At 47.6% G+C, this 21,693-nt stretch overlaps 1 protein-coding gene across 7 annotated transcripts in view; it reads right to left on the reverse strand.

The window, feature by feature from the left end:
- Nucleotides 1-21,693, reverse strand: part of Tango2 (transport and golgi organization 2 homolog) — a 58,011-nt gene that overhangs the window by 26,774 nt on the left and 9,544 nt on the right. For 4 of the 7 annotated variants that reach the window (XM_052740256.1, XM_052740258.1, XM_052740259.1 and 1 more), the window contains exon 2: nt 7,046-7,139. The exons of 2 other annotated variants lie outside the window; for them this stretch is intronic. In XM_052740256.1, the coding sequence (XP_052596216.1) occupies nt 7,046-7,101 (56 nt within the window). In that variant the 5' untranslated portion in view covers nt 7,102-7,139. Of the gene's footprint in view, nt 1-2,695; nt 2,735-7,045; nt 7,140-21,693 lie in introns of those variants that run through there. One more of the 7 variants, XM_052740260.1, reaches the window with a different exon arrangement.

A 21,693-nucleotide genomic window follows, 5' to 3' on the forward strand; every position in this document is an offset into this window, starting at 1 on the left:
GCTCAGGGCTCTTCCTAAAAAGCCTCTTTCAATTTCTCCGTTTGAACTAATGTATGGAAGGCCAGTTCTAACACCAGGTCTTTTATCCAAACCTCCAACTATTCCAGATAGCCTGTTAACTCCTCTTTTATGTCACCTAAGGTCTATTCTATGGAGCTACGCAGACTGTTCATTACCTCAGCCATGTGACAATAATTGTCCACCTCCAATACAGATTGGGGATCAGGTCCTTCTTTTCCCTCCAGGCCAGCGCCCTTCACCCCTTTCCCCTAAGTGGCAGGGACCCTTCAAGGTAATTCTTGTGACTCCTACAGCTGCTAAACTCGAAGGCTTTCCTCACTGGGTCCACCTGTCTCATCTAAAACCTTTTATCTCACCTCCATCCCAGAAAAATCTCTCTTCATATACAGTGAAACAAACAGGGCCTCTCACTCTCAAGCTCCAGAGGACACCAGGATCCACTGCCTTGTCACCAATTCCAGAGGAATAAGGTATCACCCCTTCATTTCCCAACCAGGGCCACACAGAGCCGGAGGCAAAAAGGACCATCAAAAATATCCAGGCGGTAAGGAATAACGTAATGCAATAATCTATCATTGTTCAATACTCAGCACCTGATCACCTGCATTTCCTAAATGCTAACCTAATAAGGGAAACAGGTGCCTTAAATAAACTACCTCTAATAAGGCTTGTCTCAGATAGAGATCAAACAAAGTACTAAGTCCAGATCTACCTCAGGTAAATATCACATGTCTCTATCTGGACAGGCCAGATCTACCTCAGACAAATGCCAACTCCAAAATAAAATAATGATTCTTTCTCTCTAAGCCTTTTCTATGTCAACAGTATCTTGTCAAACAGAAGGTTCCCAGCCACAGCACGGATGGACAGCCGCAGAACGAGGGGACGGCAGAACTTCATTCCAGGACCTGCCCACCACCATCCCAGGACTTCACAAGATACCCTCTCATCCCCCTGCTCCCCAAGAGCCAACCAACGCCCACTATTCAGCTGGAAGCAGTCTTTGAGAGAAACGTCGCCCCCATACCCAGCCAACCACAATTTTTTCTTTTTTAAAAAAAGAGTCAGGAATGAAAGGTTTACAACAAGCCCCCACGGTCAGGCGTGTCTGCCTATGCCTGGCGGATACTTCCGCCTGGCTAGGTCCAGGTCCAGATAGCCATTTCCGGGTCAGGGCATCTCGCGGGACCAAGATCCATGACGTCCCACTAGCCACGTAAGCGCGCAACGTGGCCATGTGATCTACGCGCTTGCGCGTAGTAGTGACGCTGATCTGTCCACGCCCAGCCTTTAAAATCCAGGCGCCATGTTCCCGGTTCCTTCTTCCTCTCCACACACGTGCTTCCTGCAGGCCTGTTCACTCTCTGTCCCTTTAATAAAACTCTTGTTAGCGGATTCTGTCGTGTTTCGTGGCATTTCCTTGCAGGGTAAGCACACAACGCAGTCGAAAAACTAACAGTAACAACAACAAAAGATTTTCAAAATTATATATCCAGGTTGTAGTGGCACACTCCTTTAATCTAGCACTCAGAAGGCAGAAACAGGTTGCTCTCGAGTTCAAGGCCAGCATGGTCTACAAAGAGAAACCCTATCTCGAAAAACCAAAAGAAAAAAAGTCTTTTTCCTTGAACCTTTTTCCTTTTATTATTCTTGTGTATGAGTGTTTTGCCTGCATGTATGTCTATGCATTACCCACAGGCAGTCCATGGAGGCCAGAAAAGGAACTGGATTCCCTGAAACTAGAGTTACAGGTGGCTGTGAGCTGCCATGTGGGTGCTGGGAATCAAACCTTAACTGCTGAGTCATCTCTCCAGTATCAACTGCCTGTTTTTTTTTTTTTTAAGATTTATTTATTTATTATGTATACAACATTCTGCCTCCATGTATGCCTGCAGGCCAGGAGAGGGCATCAGATCTCAGATCTCATTATAGATCATGTGGTTGCTGGGAATTGAATTCAGGACCTCTGGAAGAACAGCCAGTGTTCTTAACCTCTGAGCCATCTCTCCAGCCCCTCAACTGCCTATTTTTAAGCAAGAAGTGTGTTTGCCTAATTACTGAAGAACACTAACTGCTGGGTTATTTTTATCGCAGGTTGAACTGCCGATGGTTTGTGGGGACTTTGTAATTCAGGGATGTGCTAGAGAGATGAGCACCCACATCAAGTCCCAGATGAGAGGAGAGACAACTTCCTCAGCTAACACTTGGAGGGACTGCAGTACCCACGAAGGTTCATCTGTGCTCTGAGCTCAAGTTCCTAGCACCCATGTGAATGTTGGGTGTCTTTAGCTCCAGCCGTGGAGCAAGCTGACTAGCTAGGCTACCCACATTGGCAAGCTCTGGATTCAACTGAGAGGCTTTGTCTCGATGCATAAGGTAGAGTGTCTGAAGACTTGCAACATGAACCTCCGGCCTCCACATGCATGTGCACAAACACATGCACATGCATACCTCAACACAGACATGCACCCACATACATGCATGCACACCACATGCTCAAGAAGAACGTTTTTAATTAGAATGCATCATTTTCAGCTTTGTGCATGGGAGTGAAACACTGACATTTCCCCAGTTAATGGAAGGGCATGCTTTTACTGCATTTCCATTTATAAAAAAATGCAAGTTTCTCCAGCTCATGGCTCTTTGGGTGAGTGGACAGGGTACACTGACTTACTGTGGTTATTGGTCAATCTTGTCAAAGCTGTTAGGTTGTCTGTAAGAGTATTTCATGTGATCAGTTATAGGTCTTGAGATACACATAATTACCAGCCAGAGTAATAGGCATTTATTTGCTTCACTTTTGACCTAGTCCTTCAGGAGGCATTTTGCTAGGTTGAAGTCAGGGCCCAAGTTCAACCCTTAGCTCCAATAATTGCTTGGTTGCGTTTTATTTTTGCAGTGTTGAGGACTGAAGACAACTCTCCACCACTGAGCTATCTATACATCAAACCCCAAGAATTTCAAGCATCTTTTCCAGTATTTTGTTTTTGTTTTTTTGTTTTTCAAGACAGGGTTTCTCTGTGTAGTTTTGGTGCCTGTCCTGGATCTCGCTTTGTAGACCAGGCTGGCCCTGAACTCACAGATATCTGCCTGGCTCTGCCTCTCAAGTGCTGGGATTAAAGGTGTGCGCCACCACTGCCTGGCTCCAGTACTGTATTTTATGATTCTGACCTGGGAGATTTCAGACCTTTAGGGACGTTTATACTGCTCTATGGGGACTTTTGGGGGACTTTTGTCTTTTGGGATCATGGCAGAAATCTAAAGCACTGCCCAGGCATCCTCTCAGTGAACAAGTCAGAAGCTATATGGCTGCAACGGAGGTGACAGCTGCAGCCTGTCACCATCACTGGACATCCCTGGAGCTACCAGAAGCGAACTTCATCCACCAAGCTGGGAAAATATGGTTCGTGTTCATTCACTTGCTCAGGGCTGATTTAGTGAGATCTGTTAGGCCTCTTCACCTCCATAAGAAACACAGACCAGTGTGCTGTAAACTGGCAGCGAAGCGTCTTCCTTGGAGATATGAGCATCCACGTACAGGACGATGTCCCCCGGGAAAGCCATCATGCTGACTGATCTCGGAGCACCGGCTTCCCCTCTGCCATAGTGGATCACCACAGGCTGGCATCTTGTAGCTCTGCAGGCTGGGAGTCCAGGATGACAGCATCGGCAGGGACGGTTTCCACCAGGGGCCTGTCTTCCATCTCTGTTCACACCGGCATTCTTCTGTATGTCTGTATTCTAATCTCTTCTCAGGACACCCAGCGGGCTGACTCAGGCCCTCTCACGTGGCTTCATTTGACCTCAATCATTTCTTTGAAGGTCTATCTCTAAAGAGAGTTGCATTCTGATGTACTGCCAGGTACGATTTCTTTTTTTTTACTTTTTGGTATTTTCGAGACAGAGTCTCAGTCTATAGCTGTGATAAATAGCTGTCCTGGAATTCAGAGATCCACCTCTCTCTGGAGCGCTGGGATTAAAGGCCTGAGCTGCTGCACCTGGTTGGGGTTAGAATTTTAAACACAGGAACTATAACATCCTGTGGTTGTGGACACCTGTCTAGTTACTTTTCTGTTGCTGTGCTAAAACACCATGACCAAGGCAGCTTATAAAAGCAAGTGTTTAATTTGGGGCTTACAGTTTCAGAGGATCAGAGTCCATGATGGCCAAGCAAAGGCACGGTGGCAGGAACAGCGAGAGCTCATACCTTCTTTTTGTTTAATTTTTAAAATTATTTTATGTGCATTGATGTTTTGCCTGCATGTATCTCTGCATGTATGTTCACTTCTTTTAGACCTCAGGGATGTCTATACTGCTCTTTGGGGATTGTGTCTTTTGTGATCATGGCAGAAATCTAAAGCACTGCCCAGGTGTCCTCTCAGTGAGGGTGTCAGATTTTGGAATTACAGACAGTTGTGAGCTGCCATGTGGGTGCTGAGAATTGAACCCAGGTCCTTTGAAAGAACAGCCAGTGATCTTAACCACTGAACTACCTCTCCAGCCCCCTCCCCTCCCCCAGCTCATATTCTTAGTCCACAAGCTGGAGACAGAGAGTGAGTCACTGGGAATGCTGGGAATGGCCCCAAGTATTTTGAGACCTCAAATCTCATCCCCCAGTGACACACCTCCTCCAACAGAGCCACACCTCCTAATCCTTCCCAAAGTGTTCCACCAACTGGGGACCAATTATTCAAACACATTAGCCTATGGGAACCATTCTCATTCGAACCACTACATTCTCATTCAAACCTAAGGAGACTTCTCCCACTTCAAAAGCCATCTGTGGCAGTCATAGTAAGCCCTGGGGACCAAGTCTGGCTTTGTGATCAATCTTTTCTTTCTTTCAGAATTTCATGTTGTCCAGGTTGGCCTTGGACCTCCTGCTTGCATCCCCAAGTGCTGTGATTAAAAGATGTGAACCACATCTGGTTTCCAACTGAATGAATAAAGGTTGGTCCCCAGGGTCTCAGACTAATTGGATGTGAAGGTGATTTTCAGTGAGGCCCCAGGTGGTGATTGGTAAGTCCCAGAGATTGTCCCCAGAGGCCAGGATTGCTGGAAGGATGAGGTGGGTGGAGCTTGCCACAGGCACAGGCTCTGAGTATTCCCTGCAGGGAGAGGAACAGCTAAACTCCAGCCCCCCTAAAGCTGGACAGAGATTTCTGGCCATATGGATCTGTTAACATCTGAGCATGGTAGAGAGGAAGCCATTGAATACATGGTGACCCCAGGAAAGGGGATGGTGGTGGTGTTGCCTCTTGTTGCCGGTCTGAGTTGTCCTGCCTGAGCCCACTGGTGACTGGGATTCCAGGAGTGTGCTGCACATTTGGCTCTCAAGGGTCTTTACTACCTACTTGGACGTGATGTAAACTTGCCGATTTCTTATCCTTCTTTCTTCCCATTTTAATTTTACCTGCAGGTGGTCTTCAATGAACAAAGTATCAAGTGGGCTCTGGCCAACCCTGGGATTCACACGTCACTCAAGACTAAGGAACTGTTTGTTGGGCTGGGTCACCCCAGATGGAAACACAATGTTGCTTTTGCTGGTGCAAGGGAGCTCACATGAACATAGGGGCTGAGGAGAGCAGAGGAGCGGGCTGAACCACCTCTCAACTTAGTACGTGAAGGCTCAGATCCATACTTTACTTACTGCTTACTTTCTTTTTTATTTTTTCAAGACAGGGTTTCTCTGAGTAGCCTTGGCTGTCCTGGAACTCACCCTATAAACCAGGCTGTCCTGGAACTCACTCTGTAGACCAGGCTGGCTTCAAACACACAGAGATCTGCTTGCCTCTGCCTCCCGAGTGCTGGGATTAAAGGCGTGTGCCACTGCCACCCAGCTTTTTAATTTTAAAGATTGTGTGTCTATGGTGTTCTGCCTACATATATCTGTGCATCACTGGAGTACCTGGTGTCTCTGTGCATGCCAGAAGAGGGCACTGTGTTCCTTGGAATTCACGTTACAGACAGTTGTGAACTGCCAAGTGGGTGGTGTCCTCTAGCAGAGCAGCAGGCCACCTCCCCAGCACCACCCAGGGCTCTGCTCTGGGCACTGGAGTGGGGCTGTTTCTCCTGTTTGGTGTTGTATAGTCCCTAGTCTGCTCACTTCTCACTAGCCAGCCCCTCCATGTTCTTCCTATCACTTTCCCTTCGGGATTCCACCTGCAGACTGGACCCTGACTCCCTTAGATCTTCTGCCAGGGGCCACTAGAATTGCCTCCTTCAGCCTGATCCAACTATGCTGCCTGTCCTTTGCAGGAAGAGAAATGCTAAGTCCCAGCATTCTATCGCTGTCCTGAAATGAGGAAACTCAGTCACTGTGACAGGCACGGTGGTGTCTCTGCCATTCTGCATAGTGACTCAGCATGAGAACCTCGCTGAAACCACTCAGGATATTGCTATAACGCATCTTAAAAGTCTGAAAACGCTCCAGGCAAATTCGTGAGAGGGGAGTTCTGAAGTCCATTTCTAGCTGTGGGTTAGTTCTCTGCCATATTCTCTACATGGACGAATAAACACTGACATGTCCTGGGGAATGAAGGGGCTACTACTGTCCTGAGTTCACATGTAGGGAAGAGTAGGGCGGGCTGGCCCCCAGTTCACCCTTCCCTGCCCACTGTTTCCCAAGTCCTTGGCTGGTACTCCAGGTTCCTCACTCTTCAGATTGAGAGCCAAAAACCCACAGATGCTTCCCTCAATCTGCTGCTATCCAGATCGCTCACCCAAACCAACTCACTGTCACCACCACCCGAATTCTGCAGCGGTGACCCTAATCACAACCCACAGAACTGCACCTCGTCACTCTGCCCTCCCAGCACCCCACGCTAAGCAGCCACTGTCCAGGATAGCCAGACCAGGCCTGTGCAGGTTGCCTCCAGAGACCAGGACGTAGTTATTCAAAGGCTGGCCCACACACCCAGCAGCCTGCCCTTGTCTCTTGCATACATGGCACCCCAGTGGTGAGGAGCAGCCATGTACCCCAGGCCCAGCAGCACGGCAGAGGCAGAACAAGGGCATTCATTACCTGTATGCATTTTTGGAAACGGGACGAGGATCAAACTTAAAGAAGATGATGCACATGGGTTGTAAGGGAGGCTTTGCTCACACGGTCACAAGGTCTGTGGGAAAAGGAGAACAGTGAGCCATGAACAGCAGCGTCACAGGGCCTTTTAGATGCCTCAGTGGCCCAGAACACACCACCAGGAGTGGGGTGGACAAGTGAGAACCAGGTCTTGTAACTCCACTACCACGACACTCCCTGACCCTGGGCACACCCCACACGGGGGTGGTGAGTGGAGCTGGAAGGGACAGCAGCAGCAATAGGAACCACCCATAAAGCTAGAGTAAGGGACAGCAAACCCTCTCCCCTAAAATGGCACTGAGGGAGATACCTTCACTTCGGCCCACGGCACCCCAAGGCCGGCCCACTCACCTGGGGTGATCTGTGACACATAGTCCTGCAGACCTTTGTCCAGCACACACACCTACCACCCCAAAGGACCTAAGGGTTCTACATACCCACATTAGTAGGCAGAAACCTGTGCTGAGCATGTGCACACACACCTACCACCCCAAAGGACCTAATGTTCTACATACCCACATTAGTAGGCAGAAACCTGTACTGGGCATGTGCACACACACCTGGGTGCTATGTGAGCATGCACCCCATGCCTCAGAGCCTCTGGAGCCCAGAAGGCATTTCCCCATACTTTCTAGTTCTGAGATTAGACCCAATCTAGATGCACCAACTCTGGAAAGGAGACTCAAAGAACCCCGAAATGTATACAGGTGCAATGATTTAGTGTCATAGTTCCAGGACACAGCCAATGCAACAGCTGAAATCTGGGACAACCAAGAAACTGTTCCAGTACTGAGGAGGCCAAGCAGTGAGCAGAGGGGCATTTTGCACAGATGTGAGGCCTAAGTGCAGGAATGTGTGTGTCACTCTGCAGACATGTACATTCTATGTTCATGTGCACCTGTGTATGGTATTTGTGCACAGCGTGACACTGTCTTTGTGAGCACATGTATGTCCACAGGAGACCACCCCTATCACAAAGGCACAGATGGAAGATGCCTTGGAGGTCAGGGTAGCTGGGGGGTCAGGTCAGGCTGTATTCACTCTCAGGTTTGGGTAGGGTCAGTGCAGTGGCCTTAGTACTAAGGTGCTAAGCATGACATGGCCACTTGAGTTTGGGTACCTCCCTAGGAGGCAGCACACACGTAAGATGGGTCTGTGGGTCAGGTTCTTGATGGCTCTCTGTGCAGAAGACCAGCACGAGAAACCCAGGCCCAGCCCAGCCTCTCTATAGGTTAGGGCAGCTATATCCCCTGTCTCCATGTAGCTACACAGGGCATCATCCTAGATGAGGGCCTTCAAAGCCTCTGTGGGCACATTAGGAGAAAGCATGGTCTGGAGACCTGGAGACAGCTGTCACTTGCTTTTTCAGAAATCTCTAACAGCTACTACAGCCTTGGAAGAGGCCCCAGCTCCAGGGATACCAGGGATATCCCTGAGACAGACACTGGAAATTCTAATTCTTGGGTCTATGAAACGGAATTTTTGCTGACTGTGCCTTGTTCTCCACCACATCAGGCCTGCCACCAAAGCAGTGCCTGCCACGGTAGTAGAGCGGGCTCAGGCCACAGCCTGCCATGGCTGTTGCTTGCCTGAGTGCCCCAGGGAAGCAGGCAGGCTTAAGAAAGCCTTCCATGGACAATGCCACAATGTGTCTGCCCCCAGACTATCTGGCAAACTGGGGTGATGGCTCAGTGATTAAGAAAACTGGCTGTGGGGCTGGAGAGGTGTCTCAGCGGTTAAGAGCACTGACTGCTCTTCCAGAGGACCTGGGTTCAATTCTCAGCACCCACACGGCAGCTCACAACTTTGTGTGATTCCAGTTCCAGGGGGACCCAATACCCATGGCAAAACACCAATGCATATAAAATAAAAATAATAAAGAATAATAAAAAAGAAACAAAACTGGCCGTTCTTCCAGAGGAATTCAATCCCCAGCACCCACGTGGTGGCTCACAACCATCTGTAACTCTAGTCTCAGAGCATCTACTCTGGCCTCTGTGGGTACCAGGCACACACATGGTGCATACATGAACATGCAGGCAAAACATTCATACACATATATATATTTTTTTAATTAAAAGGGGGTGGTCTCTGAGAAATGGTGTGTACCTAGCATTCTATGAAATAGAGACAGAGTCATGCTCTGGGGCCAGGGACCCTGAAATTCAGTGACTTTGGCTATCAAGAAAGATTGACATGCATATCACCAACTGGCCATGATGATTCTAGAAAAACAAAAGCAGGGTAGAAAAAGTAGCAGAGAACAAACCAGGGTTCACAGAGTACAAAAAGAACTTCGTAAAGTTCCCTGAGAAATGACGCTATGGGAACTATAGAGCCAGCAGATCTGTGTGCGTGTGCATGTGCGTGTGGCACAGAGAGGTGGCAAATTCACAAGCAGGCTGGACACAGCTAATGAGACGGTCCAGCAGTTAGCCAGAGGCAGTGCAAGGAACTGACATCACACTGGGTCTCAGGAGGCCCATGTTCCTCCTGCCAGCTGCTGTGGATGGCGGCTCCTGGACCAACAATATACGCAAAAGCCAGCTCCTGGGCTGTGTACCCAGCTACTGGGCAGAGCCACTGGTAGAAGTAGTTCTGGCCACTGTCACCAGACATAGCCAGAGAAAGTGTGTTTCTCCAATTCAGCTGCAGGACCTGCCATCTTAGCTGGCCCAGGCAGGCAGTAGACCAGCCTTCTAGGTTGGAGTGGTGGGGAGGGCTCCATGGTCCACAGGAAGGCCATCGATGTGTCTCTCCAGGCAGCCTGGAGTTGGAGGTGCTGGCAGAGCCCAGGGCTGCGGCCTCGATGAAGACGCAGTCATTGGGAGAGAAGAACCAGAGGAAAGCCAGCCCCTGGGAGGGGACCATCAGGAACTGCCTTTCTCTCCAATCCCTCACCCCCCACTCAAGCCAGGCCCGCTGCCCATCAGCCCCTCTGCCCTCTCTGGCCAGCAAACCAGCCCTCACACCTTTCCTACTGCACCTCTCCCACAGCAGATCCTTCTTTCCCCTGAGCCCAGGTATTTCCCCCAAGAAGCTGCTGGCAAGCCCCTGTGAGTGCCGGGTATCTCCAACTTAGCACCGATGGAGTTCCGATGCTCTTTCTGGGCCTGGTGGGGTCCTCAGACATGCTGCTCTTTTAGGCCCCTTCTTGCTCCTGCTGACCTGCAGGGCTGACAGTAAACCCTGAGTCCATCCCCTAGCCTCCTGATTACCACATTGTGTAAGAGGAAAGTGAGTATGTAAATGGTCAAAGCCACCTCACAGGGTCAACACCCCTGAGCACGCCAGGCACCTCCTATGGTCTCTGGGACCAGCAGAGCCCATGGGACCGCAGGAGACAACATGTATCACAAGGGTCCTCAAAGGCCGTAAGGCTGTGCATGACGGCCATGTCTGGGGGAGAGATGAGTCTGGTTTTCCTGGTGACACCTCTACCTCGCCTGGAGCCACCCCTGGGCTCATTAGCTAACGAGTTCAGTGGACTTTCTGTCTTTGGCACCCAAAAAAGTCAGAGTGACCAGGGTCATACAGGATTCTGCAATTGCCTGAGGTCAGATTAGCCCAGTCACCATCGAGAGAGGAAAAAAGGAGAGGAAACTCCTGGAAGATCTGGAGAAACAGCTCGCCAGCAGCGGGGAGCACTGGCCGGCAGCAGGGAGCACTGGCCGCTCTTTCGAGGACCCGGTTCATTTCCCTGCGTGCACACGGTGGCTGCCAACCCTCTGTAACCTCACTTTCGGGGAATCCAGTGCCTTTTCTGGGCTCCATGGCCACTGCACATATGTGGTACACAGACACACATGGAGCAAAACACCCACACACATACACTAAAATGGAAAATGAGAACAAAACCTAAAAAAACCTCTCTGGACATCTGTGGAAATGGGTGAGGAGAGCATGAAGTCCGTCTCTGAAAGCCCCAAACAAGTGCCAAGACAGACCATGCTAACAAGTGCCAGCCCAGGAACTGGGATCTGGGCCACAGGTTCTTGAGGTTAAAGTGTATGGAGTCTAGGGCCGGAACCTCACACCCACTTGTCACAGGGCAGAGGGCTCACACTGTCCTTGGCCTGCCTACACCATTTAGCACTCCACTTCCTGGGGTGACCTCCACCACACAAGTACACAGCTCTGCCCAGGGCTCTCCCTGGCAGCCAGCGTATGTGCAGGACAGCAGACCTGGGCTACCCACACCCTGCACATACCAACCAGTCTCTTTGGAATGTCTTTTGGGAAAAGTGTCCTCACTGACATGAAGCCTGTGTCACTGTGACTTGTGATGGTGGCCTTGGGCCATGTAGTTATCAGCTGGATACAAAGTAAGGTCAGCCACATAGACTAGCAATCCGCCAAACCCACAAATGAAATCCCTGTAAAACCCTGGGTACCCAGGTTAGCAGGCTGCTGGGAAATGCCATGTGTGTTGTTTCGCACAGCACTGCTGAGAGAACTCAGCAGGGGCACGCAGCTCCACTGAGAACTCGCAAGCAGGAGCCTCTGTCCCTTGTCTACTGTGGACTTTAATCTGCACCCATCCCCTGTAAAAAACTAGGAACATGAATACAAGAGCCTTTTGAACTCTGCGTCCTCCTATCAAATCTCCTGGAGTGAAGGTGGTCTTGGGGTTTCTTCACCAACACCTAAACCGCGGACCTACAAGAAGTCACCGCACAGTGGCTCAGAGAGGGGGGGTACCTGGTCTAAGGCCATGTGGTGGCCTCTCCTTCCTGAAGAAACACTAGCCTTCTTCACTCCCTTCCCCATCTGAGACCTGCTAGAGTCACTACACTCCTCCTGAAAGGCTGGACCCTACGCCCATAATAGGCTCCGCTCCATGCAGGCTACTTCCACAGTCCAGTCCCTGAGCCTAGTTGTACATGCCTCTTTGCCCTACCAAGACATTACCCCGCCCCCCCAAGTGTCTACAGGGCCAGAAACTGTTGTTGGAGCCTGTGCCTGATCACGGGCTGTCTGGTCAAATCCAGACTAAACACAGCCACCCTACACAGGAAGGAAAGATTAGATCAAAACAAGACAGAAACCCACTAGGGAAGACATTAAATTCTGTAGCTGCAAGTCTGACATCCAGGACATGCAGTGTGATGTGGGCTCCACAGGGCTTGGCCAGCCCCAGCTCACAGTCCTTTTGCTGGAGCACACGGGAGCTGGCTCCACTCACTGCCTCCAGGTTCTGCCCTCAGCGGCATTTCACATTCCTGGCACCCTGAACATTCAAGGGTTTCTATCGCAACCTATTCTTCATCCTTACAGCTTTACACATCAAGCACTCGAGGAGGAAATCCAACCCTGCCACACACTGCCTGGCCTAAGACCTTCCTTCAAAAAACAAACAACCCTAGGACGGCGGTACTCAATCTGTGGGTTGTGACCCCTTTGGGTTGACTGACCCTTTCTGAGGGACTGCATATCAGATATTTATATTATAGTTGGGAGTCATCACAACATGAGGAACTGTATTAAAGGGCTGCAGCATTAGGAAGGTTGAGAACCTTTGGTCTAGGAGCAAGCCTCCATGTCCCTGCAATTCTTGCATCCTGTAAGCCTGTAAAACCTTCACCATGGACATTGACAAGGTCTGCTACTAGCCTGAGAAACCTAGCCACCAGGTCCCCTTGGACCTTGGCTATCATAGCTCCCTAATGCTTTCATTGAAAAGCCAACAAGGGCTGGAAAGACGGCTCAGGGCACAAGGGTGTGCACAGCTCTTGTAGAGGATCTGGGCTCAGTTCCCAGGCCCCACATAATGTCTGTACCTCAAGGAGTCTGTCAGTCCTCTATCTATAAGCATCAGGCAGTGCACACAGTGCCCGTTCCCACACGCAAGCAAAACACTCCTGTTCATAAAGTAACAGGAAGAACCCCCGAGAAGCCGGGTGTGGTGGCACACACCTTTAATCCCAGCACTCGGGAGTCAGAGGCAGGCGGATCTCTGTGAGATCCGGGACAGGCTCCAAAGCTACACAGAGAAACCCTATCTGGGAAAAAAAAACAAAAAACAAACAAACAAAAAGAATCCCCAAGAACCCCTGCCTTCCCTAAGCAGCTGGTTTCCAGCACAGCACCCTGGCAGCATGCAGCACTCTTCTTTTTCTGTGTGTGTGTGTGTGTGTGTGTGTGTGTGTGTGTGCGCGCGCGCGCGCACGCTCCAAAACAAACTCATTTTTGGTAGTGGTGTAACAAATTTTAATTGAAAATAGACTCTCTGAAAATAGGGGAAAAAAAAAAACCAAGAAGGCCAGTAAACGCTCAGAATTCAAGAGTATGTCCATTGTGCTGGCTAATGTTATGTCAGTTTGACACAGACTAGAGTCATCTGAGAGGAGGGAACCCCAACTGAGAAATGCCTCCTTAAGATTGGGCTGTAGGCAAACCTATAGGGCATTTTCTTAATGTGACCATTGTGGGTGATGCCATCCCTGGGCTAGTGGTCCTAGGTTCTACAAGAAAGCAGGCTGAGCAAGCTATGGGCAGTACCCCTCCATGGCCTCAGCATCAGCTCCTGTCTCCAGGTTCTTGCCCTGTTTGAGTTCCTGTCCTGACTTCTTGTAAGCCAAATAAACCCTTTCCTTCCAGCTTGCTTTGTTTAGGTCATGTTGTTTCATCACAACAATAGTAACCCTACCTGAGACACTCCTAGTCAGAGAAGATTCACAACTCCCTGAATGCAAAACACTGCACACACATGCAGCATTTTAAAAGTCCAACGAGCAACACCAGTGATTCCAAGAGCCTTTCACTGTACTTCACCTGAGAGGAAGGACAAGCTCCTTCCCTGAATGTCACTGGGGAGGACATAGAACCTAAGAGGGCTGATCCCCACTGCTAGGTCTGGGGCTTTACTTAATATTGTCAAGCACACGGTTTGACATCCACAGACCAGCCACACAGATTCCTTAGTCCTGCCTGAACCATCAATCTAGGCACCTGGGCCAGAGGGAAGCCCATTTCCCCAATTCTAATACATCTACCAAGTCTCCAGCAGGGCGACAGATCCTGATCAACTAGGGAACTTAGCCTGACATCTCACTCTTTTCAAATGAGTTTTCAGTGTTCTACCCTCGAGCCTTTGATTGGGTGAGGTCCTGTCACCTCCTGAAATGCCCTCAAGGTACCTTTCCTGTCATAGTACTAAGTATGTGGCTTGTTTTTGTTGTTGATTTTATTATTATTATTCTTTACTTTTTTATTTTTGAGACAGGGTCTCTCTGTGTAGCCCTGGCTGTCCTGGAACTCACTATGTAGCCCAGCTGGTCTTCAACACAGAGAGCTACCTGTCTCTGCCTCCCAAGATGCCATTAACAGCTCTGGCCACTCTAGCTTCATATATACTTTTAAATATATCCATGCTCCCTTCCTGGCCAAACTGCTTTTTCTATATCTTTCATTCTTTTTGCTCCTAACTCTCATTATGAACCTGATTAAATTTCCTCCAACAAATGGATTAGTCCATTAGTTTTGAGCTTATTTAGCTTCATTCAACATTTCAGGACACTAACAGGATGTAGACAGATTACTTGCCAGTCTTTACAACCTGCGTTTCCAGCAGCACCCTGCCCTTTCAGCTACACCAGAACCGCCCAATGAATGAAGCTTAAGACACTCTGGAGCTTCTCTAGCCTACATCTCCAAACTTGTAAATCCACCGTGCAGAACAGTTCCAGAGGCTTAAAAAACCACATGGTCAGGTTTAGTTGCAAAAACAACCCAACCTTTCCAGTCAGTTTTCCACATTAGTTTCTTTAGTTTCACTGTGACAACATCTGAAAGAAACCGCTTGAAGAGGAATGATGACTTTGGCTCATAGTTTCTGATCATCGTGGCAGGGAAAGCATGGTGGAGACCATGACTGAGCATGCAGTAGAGGCCTCGTGTCATGGGGGACCAAGGAGCAGACAGTAGTTTGAACCAGGGCTAGGTATAACCTTCAAAGGCCCACCCTGTCCCTAATGACTGCTGTGGAATAATCCTTCTGTACATTGTGAATATGTATTATTCTCATTGGTTAATAATTTAATAATTGATTGGCTGATAGCCAGGCAAAAAGTACAGGTGGGAAGATCAGACCAAGAATGATGGGAAGGAGCGGGGAGTCAGGGAGATGCCAGCCAGCCTCTGAGCAAGCAGGACATGTACAAAATGAGGTAACAAGCTATGAGTCACGTGGCAAAACATAAATAGAAATGGGTTAATTTAGGTTATAAGAGCAGGTTAGTAATAAGCCTGAGCTATCATCCAAACATTTATAAGTAATATAAGCCTCTGTGTGTTTATTTGGTGGTTGAGACACAAAAACTCCACCTACATATGGCGTTCCAACATGGGGCTGAAATTTCCACATAAAACCTGACAAGCTTAAAAAAGGATTCTAGACATACAAGAACAGAGTCAAGCATGGCTTTTCTCCGGTGGGCTCTGTTTGCTGGCGGTGAGCAGAGGCACAGCTCCTTTAAGAGATGGCTTCCTGGCTTGGTGCTAACGGCAAAAAACAGGCAGCTCTTTTAAGAGGCATGACCACCAAACACATATATGGTGTTTATGAGCAGCTAGGGCACGCTACTCAGTGGCGGCATGAACTTAGAAACTTCCCAGAGTTGGGGTGGTAAACATGGCACCCAGAGCTGGCAGTAAATGTACCTCCGTCATGAGACTAGACACAGGGAACTGAGGGGGAGGAGCCAGCACCAGCACGTCATGATCTAAGTTACACAGCAAGTTTTTTGCTCATGCAGACAGAAAAGGTTACAGATGCTCAGTGAAGGACAGATTCAGACAAAAAGAGCCTCTAAACGGGTCACAGTGTGTTTAAAAACATGCGTAGGCTTGGGAAAGAGAGAGAAAAAAAAGAATACGCACAGTCTTAGATTAAAAAATAGAGTTTTAAAATAAAGTCCCTAAAAAAGGAATAGAGTAATGAAAAATATAAGCCATGTAAAAACGGAAAATACACAGAGTCTGGATAACTATATGTTACTCTGTTGTCTTTAAATTCTTTGACTACTAATGAACAGATGATAACTGCTAAGAAACATTTGATTACGAAAGCTGCTAGATTAAACCAACGTATATATTTTAAAAATATTTTCACTTCAAATTTGAGTCAAAAAATACGTTACTTTGGGAAAGAGTTTTTGCTTTTATTTCCATAGGAAATAAGAGCCTCTGGATTCATTCTGGATTAAGAAAAATTAGGTTTGATCAAGGAAGACCCCCCTGAAAAATCTCCGATGGGAACAGATGCCCCGGATGTTCCAACATTTCAGAGCACCTGTATTGCAGTTTCCTCTGAGTTCTGCCCCCAGAACAACTTCAGGGCTACTGGCTGAGATGATCCAGCCTCACAGAATACTGTCAGGACTTGACCATAATCCTAAAGTTTCTCAGGGTCCCCTAAAGATTACCAGCACCCCCAGTCAACAGGAAGTAGTCTAGAGAACTATGACCATATTTCTAAAAGCAACTTGTGAATGTTTGTCTTTGTTTAGGGGGGTTGGTTACAAGTTGTTATTGGTAACGGTCAAGAAAAAAGCTGAAAAAAGGAGATTAGATTCAGGGATCTCGTTCTAAAAAAGAAAAGGGGGGATATAGAAATATGATAAAAAGGTAGATTATTGAATCTACTTTTAAACAAATAAAAAAACTACTAGTCTCAAATATTTTACATTGATATGGATTTTTGTACAAATTGATACAAATTTGAGGTCATTTTTATTATGTTGTATATGTGTTTCTACTCTTGTTTGGGATATTGTGCTCAAGTAGCTCATTTAAAAATATAATGTGCCGGGGGGGTGGTGGCGCACGCCTTTAATCCTCCCAGCACTCGGGAGGCAGAGCCAGGCGGATCTCTGTGAGTTCGAGGCCAGCCTGGGCTACCAAGTGAGTTCCAGGAAAGGCGCAAAGCTACACAGAGAGACCCTGTCTCGAAAAACCAAAATATATATATATATATAATGTATAAAAAATATATAATGTACAGCTTAAAAATACAGGTTAATAATTAGTCATCTATAATAGTTACCCATATGTATCAAACTTATGGTCATGTTAGTTAGGTTTTCTAGATATACAGAGATATATTTCAGACAGATAGGTAATCTTCAAACACTTCAAAGACCTACAGAATATGGCATTTAAAATGTTTTAATAACCTAAGGCTTTTCATGAAAGTGAGACACATCTGCTCCTGGCAGCACCAATTACTTCAAAGAGGATGATGAACATCAAAGAAACTTCCTATGGAGTTTGCTTTCTTTCTTTCTTTTTTTTTTTAAGAATGGGAACTTTTTATTATTATTTATCATTCATTCATTTATATGTATACAGTGTTCTTCCTGCATGTATGCCTGCAGGCCAGAAGAGGGCACCAGATCTCATTACAGATGGTTGTGAACCACTATGTGGTTGCTGGGAATTGAACTCAGTCCTCTGAAAGAGCAGCCAGTGCTCTTAACCTCTGAGCCATCTCTCCAGCCCTGGAGTTTGCTTTCTTTATGGCAAAAGCTAGCCATGTGGGCAAATAAACTGCCCTTGCCTCAATTGCTGACAGTTACTGTCCACACTGGACCAGTAGGATGCAAGAAACGCTATTGCCGAACTTTGCCAAGACAAGTTCCCTGCTTCACAGGAAAGTCTGTCAGACATGCTAGGCCTGTAGGCTGGAGTTGGATGTCCCAATGTTACATAGGAGCTTTGGGTGACTGTCCAGGCAGCCAGATGTCCCTGTCACTAGGTAACATTGCATCCTTCTAGGGTCTTTGATAGAGTTGAAGACTAGACAGTTATAGTTTTCCTTAGTTATGATAAAAGGTAAATTAGATACAAAACTTTGAAGTCACAAAGATAAATGACAGAATATTTTCTCTAATTTTGTCAAATACAAATAAACTAGATATTGTAACTGTAATTCTTAATAACTGTTTTGCTATGTTTTACTATGTTAAGGTTAAAACCAAAAGACAAAAAGGAGGAAATGCTTTAGAATAATCCTTCTGTACATTGTGAATATGTATTACTCTGATTGGTTAATAAGACGCTGATTGGCTGATAGCCAGGCAAAAAGTACAGGCAGGGAGATCAAACTGAGAATGATGGGAAGGAGGGCAGAGTCAGGGAGATGCCAGCCAGCCTCTGAGCAAGCTGGACATGTAGAAAATGAGGTAACAAGCTGTGAGCCACATGGCAAAACATAGATTAATAGAAATGGGTTAATTTAGGTTGTAAGAGCTAGTTAGTAATAAGCCTGAGCTATTGGCTGAGAATGTATAAGTAATATAAGCCTCTGTGTATTTATTTAGGAGCAGGCGACTGGGACAGGAAAACTCTACCTACAAATGACCTACTTTCTTCTTTTGTTTTTAGTTGTTATTTGAGACAGGGTCTCAGCTCTGCCTGTCCTGAAACTATACAGATCAGGCTGGCCTCAAACTAACAAAGAACCACTGGCCTCAGCCTCCCATATGCTGAAATTAAAGGTGTGATCCACTGTGCCCACTTTCACCAACTAGGCCTTACCCCTTGAAGGTTCCAGTTTCCCAAAACTGTGATGCCTGCTGGGGAACAAGGAAAACATGATCCTATAGGAGACAGGTTAGATTTGAACTATAAAAACTGAGTATTACAGGGGCTGGAGAGATGGTTCAGCAGTTAAGAGCACTGGCTGCTCTTCCAGGGGACCCAGGTTCAATTCCCAACACTCACATGATGGCTCACAACCATCTATAAAATGATGCTCTCTTCTGGGGTGCAGACATACATGCAGACCAAAACCGATATACATAAATAAACAGATCTTAAAACTGAGTATTACGAAGTATAGTCAGTCCCATACTTTATTGGCATTAGTTTCATTCTTGGAGTGTGTACAGAAAATTAGAACGCCTTAGGCAGATAATGAAAGGAAAAGTGGTCAAAGATTCTCCAGTATGTGCAAAGCACACAACTGACACCCCCACACATCGCCCCTGCCTGCATGGGAATTCCTCCCAGACCAGAGTCCTGGTGTATGCTCTGAAGAGAGCTGCCCACTTTCTAGAACATGGGGTTGGGGGTGGGGTGGGGGCTGGTCCACACACAATGAATGGATAAACATCTATACTATACAGATCTGTCCATGTCTGAAGACAGCCAAGGTCCATATACACAGACAACATAACAGAGGAAGGTCTCAGTGTCCTGTGACAATCAACGCTGCCAACCCTACAAGTACCCCAGCTCTTTCTGACCTGTCCTTAGCTATAGAGACTCCCTACCTCCAGCCACATCACCAGAGTCATGGCTGGCTCTGGAAAACAGGTACTGGGCCAGTCCTAACTAGAATGGATGCTCTGGAGGGCACATGTGGCCTCTGCTGGGTGAAGTCCAGGAATAACAGCACCTGGGACCTGGTGATGTCCCTGCCGATGGACTATGCCAGGAAGATGAGGGGGAGGGATGCTAGGACTGAACCTCAGTCACGGCACAGTCACCGCCAGGAAGGAGAACTTTCAGTGCACCTACACACACTGGTGTTATTGAGCACCTCTCGGCCCTGCCAGAAGGATGTGCCAGATATGAAGGGAAGGAGTCCAGTCTCCTAAGGCTGCTGGTGGAAGTCTTCCCAGAACCATGGCTCAGATTCCCTGGTCTTAACAGCTAGCCAATTCAAAACCAGAAAGTGCCCTGCAATTGAGCTTTTTTTTTTCTTTAGACAGGGATCTCCCTGTTACTATGTAGACCAGCCTGGCCTCGAACTTGCCTGCCTCAGCCTGCCAAGTGCTGGGATTAAACGCATGTGTCACCACACTCAGCTGAACTATTCTTGGTACACAGCTGATTGGGAAGGACAGTTTTCAGACACTCCTGGCCCATTTGCTAATAATGCTTTCAAGAACTGTCCCAGCATTCACTGTCCACTCAGACTGTCTGAGGTCTCTCCACTCCTCCCAGGACTCCATTCTCCAGTTGAGGCTCCTTTCTTTTTGATGGGTGTGGGTATCTACATGCCTGCCTCATGACCTACCACCCCTTCCTTCAGCTTTGTGGAGCTACCTAGCAAGTCCTACATCACAGCAAAATTTCTTTTTGTTGTTGTTGTTCTTTATGCTTTTTGAGACAAGGTCTCATGTAGCCCAGGTAGTCTGGTCCCTCAGGACAAAGAGCTGTCAGGTGTATGAGGTAACTGTCGAGAGTCAGAGCATTCAGGCTTCTGTGGAAAAAGCAAGGACCAAACCCAACACTAAGTCCTACCCAGTGTTGCCTCTGCTTCGGCAAGTGGGTTCGGTCCCCTGGTATGGAGTCTGCCTACCTTCCCTGAAAAATCTGAGTCACAAAACTCCTTTGTTCTCCACATTTTGAAGGGAAGATTCTTCCCTTTAAGACCCCTTCATGGCTGTCTATAGCCATGCTATATCTCTAGTCTAGAATTGAGAGGTTGTAGTGGTTTGAAAGAAAATGGCCCCAAAGGGAGTGGTACTACTGCTAGGTGTGGCCTTATTGGAGTAGATGTGACCTTATGGAGGAAGTGTGTCACTGTGGAGGCAGGCTTTGAGGTATCATGTATGTTCAAGCCACACCCAGTGAGACAGACCACTTCCTGTTGCCTGCAAGATGTAGGACTCTCAACTACTTCTCCAGCACCACATCTGTCTGCATGTCGCCATGTCCCAACATGATAACGGACTGAACCTCGGGAATCTCTCCTTCAGGTCCCCCGTCATGATACACATAGAGCTATCCTTCCAAACAAAGCTCTTCTTTGGACCCGAGGGCCTACTCTGCCAATAACAAATAACAAAGCTGATTTGAGGCCTGATCTCATTTCAGGTCCTTCCCATGAACCTGAATTTTAAGTTACAATAGCTTTGAACTCACTATAGAGCCAAGGTTGACTTTGAAGTCCTCTTTCTTTACCTCAAGTCCTGGGATCACAGGTATATGCCATACTTGGCTAAAATTTCCCATCTTTAGTTTGTATCTCCTGTCGTTCTGAATAACTCCTTTCCTATTCCAACGTGAGATCCCCTTTTCTGGCTCTTCGATTGGCCTTGTCTGTCTGTTTGGATAGTGCAAGGCAGGGGCCACAACTGGGCTTCTCAAATGCACAGCCAATCCCTGGGTATCTTACTGAGCCATCCAGCCTGACCCCCTTCATCTGACTTTTGACGCCTTAGGTCTGGCAGCATCCCAGGCTTCAATGGTGCAGCAGTTAGCCTTCACCCCAGTTTGGGCTCTCATACCTGGAGAGGTGGTTTCTTTCCTGGCTATTCACAGACGCTATGGGTTGGATACATCCCAAATCCAGCCTTCCACCCTCATGGGGTGGTGGTGCTGAGAGGTGATAAGACATCTAAGAGTTTGGGTCTAGGGGGCTGGAGAGTTGGCTCAATGGTTAAGAGCATTGGCTAATCTTCCAGTTCCAGCACCCACATGACAGCTTAAGACAGTATGTAACTAGTTCCAGAGGATCCAATGCCCTCTTCTAGCCTCTGAGAGCACTACACACATGTGGTGGGTATGCATACATGTAGGTAAACACTCATACACATATTAAATTAAAGTAAAAGGGAAAAATAATTTAGGCCTGGAGA

Source organism: Peromyscus californicus, unplaced genomic scaffold, assembly GCF_007827085.1.
Source record: "Peromyscus californicus insignis strain IS unplaced genomic scaffold, ASM782708v3 Scaffold_16__1_contigs__length_79575227, whole genome shotgun sequence".
NCBI classification, from domain to species: domain Eukaryota; kingdom Metazoa; phylum Chordata; class Mammalia; order Rodentia; family Cricetidae; genus Peromyscus; species Peromyscus californicus.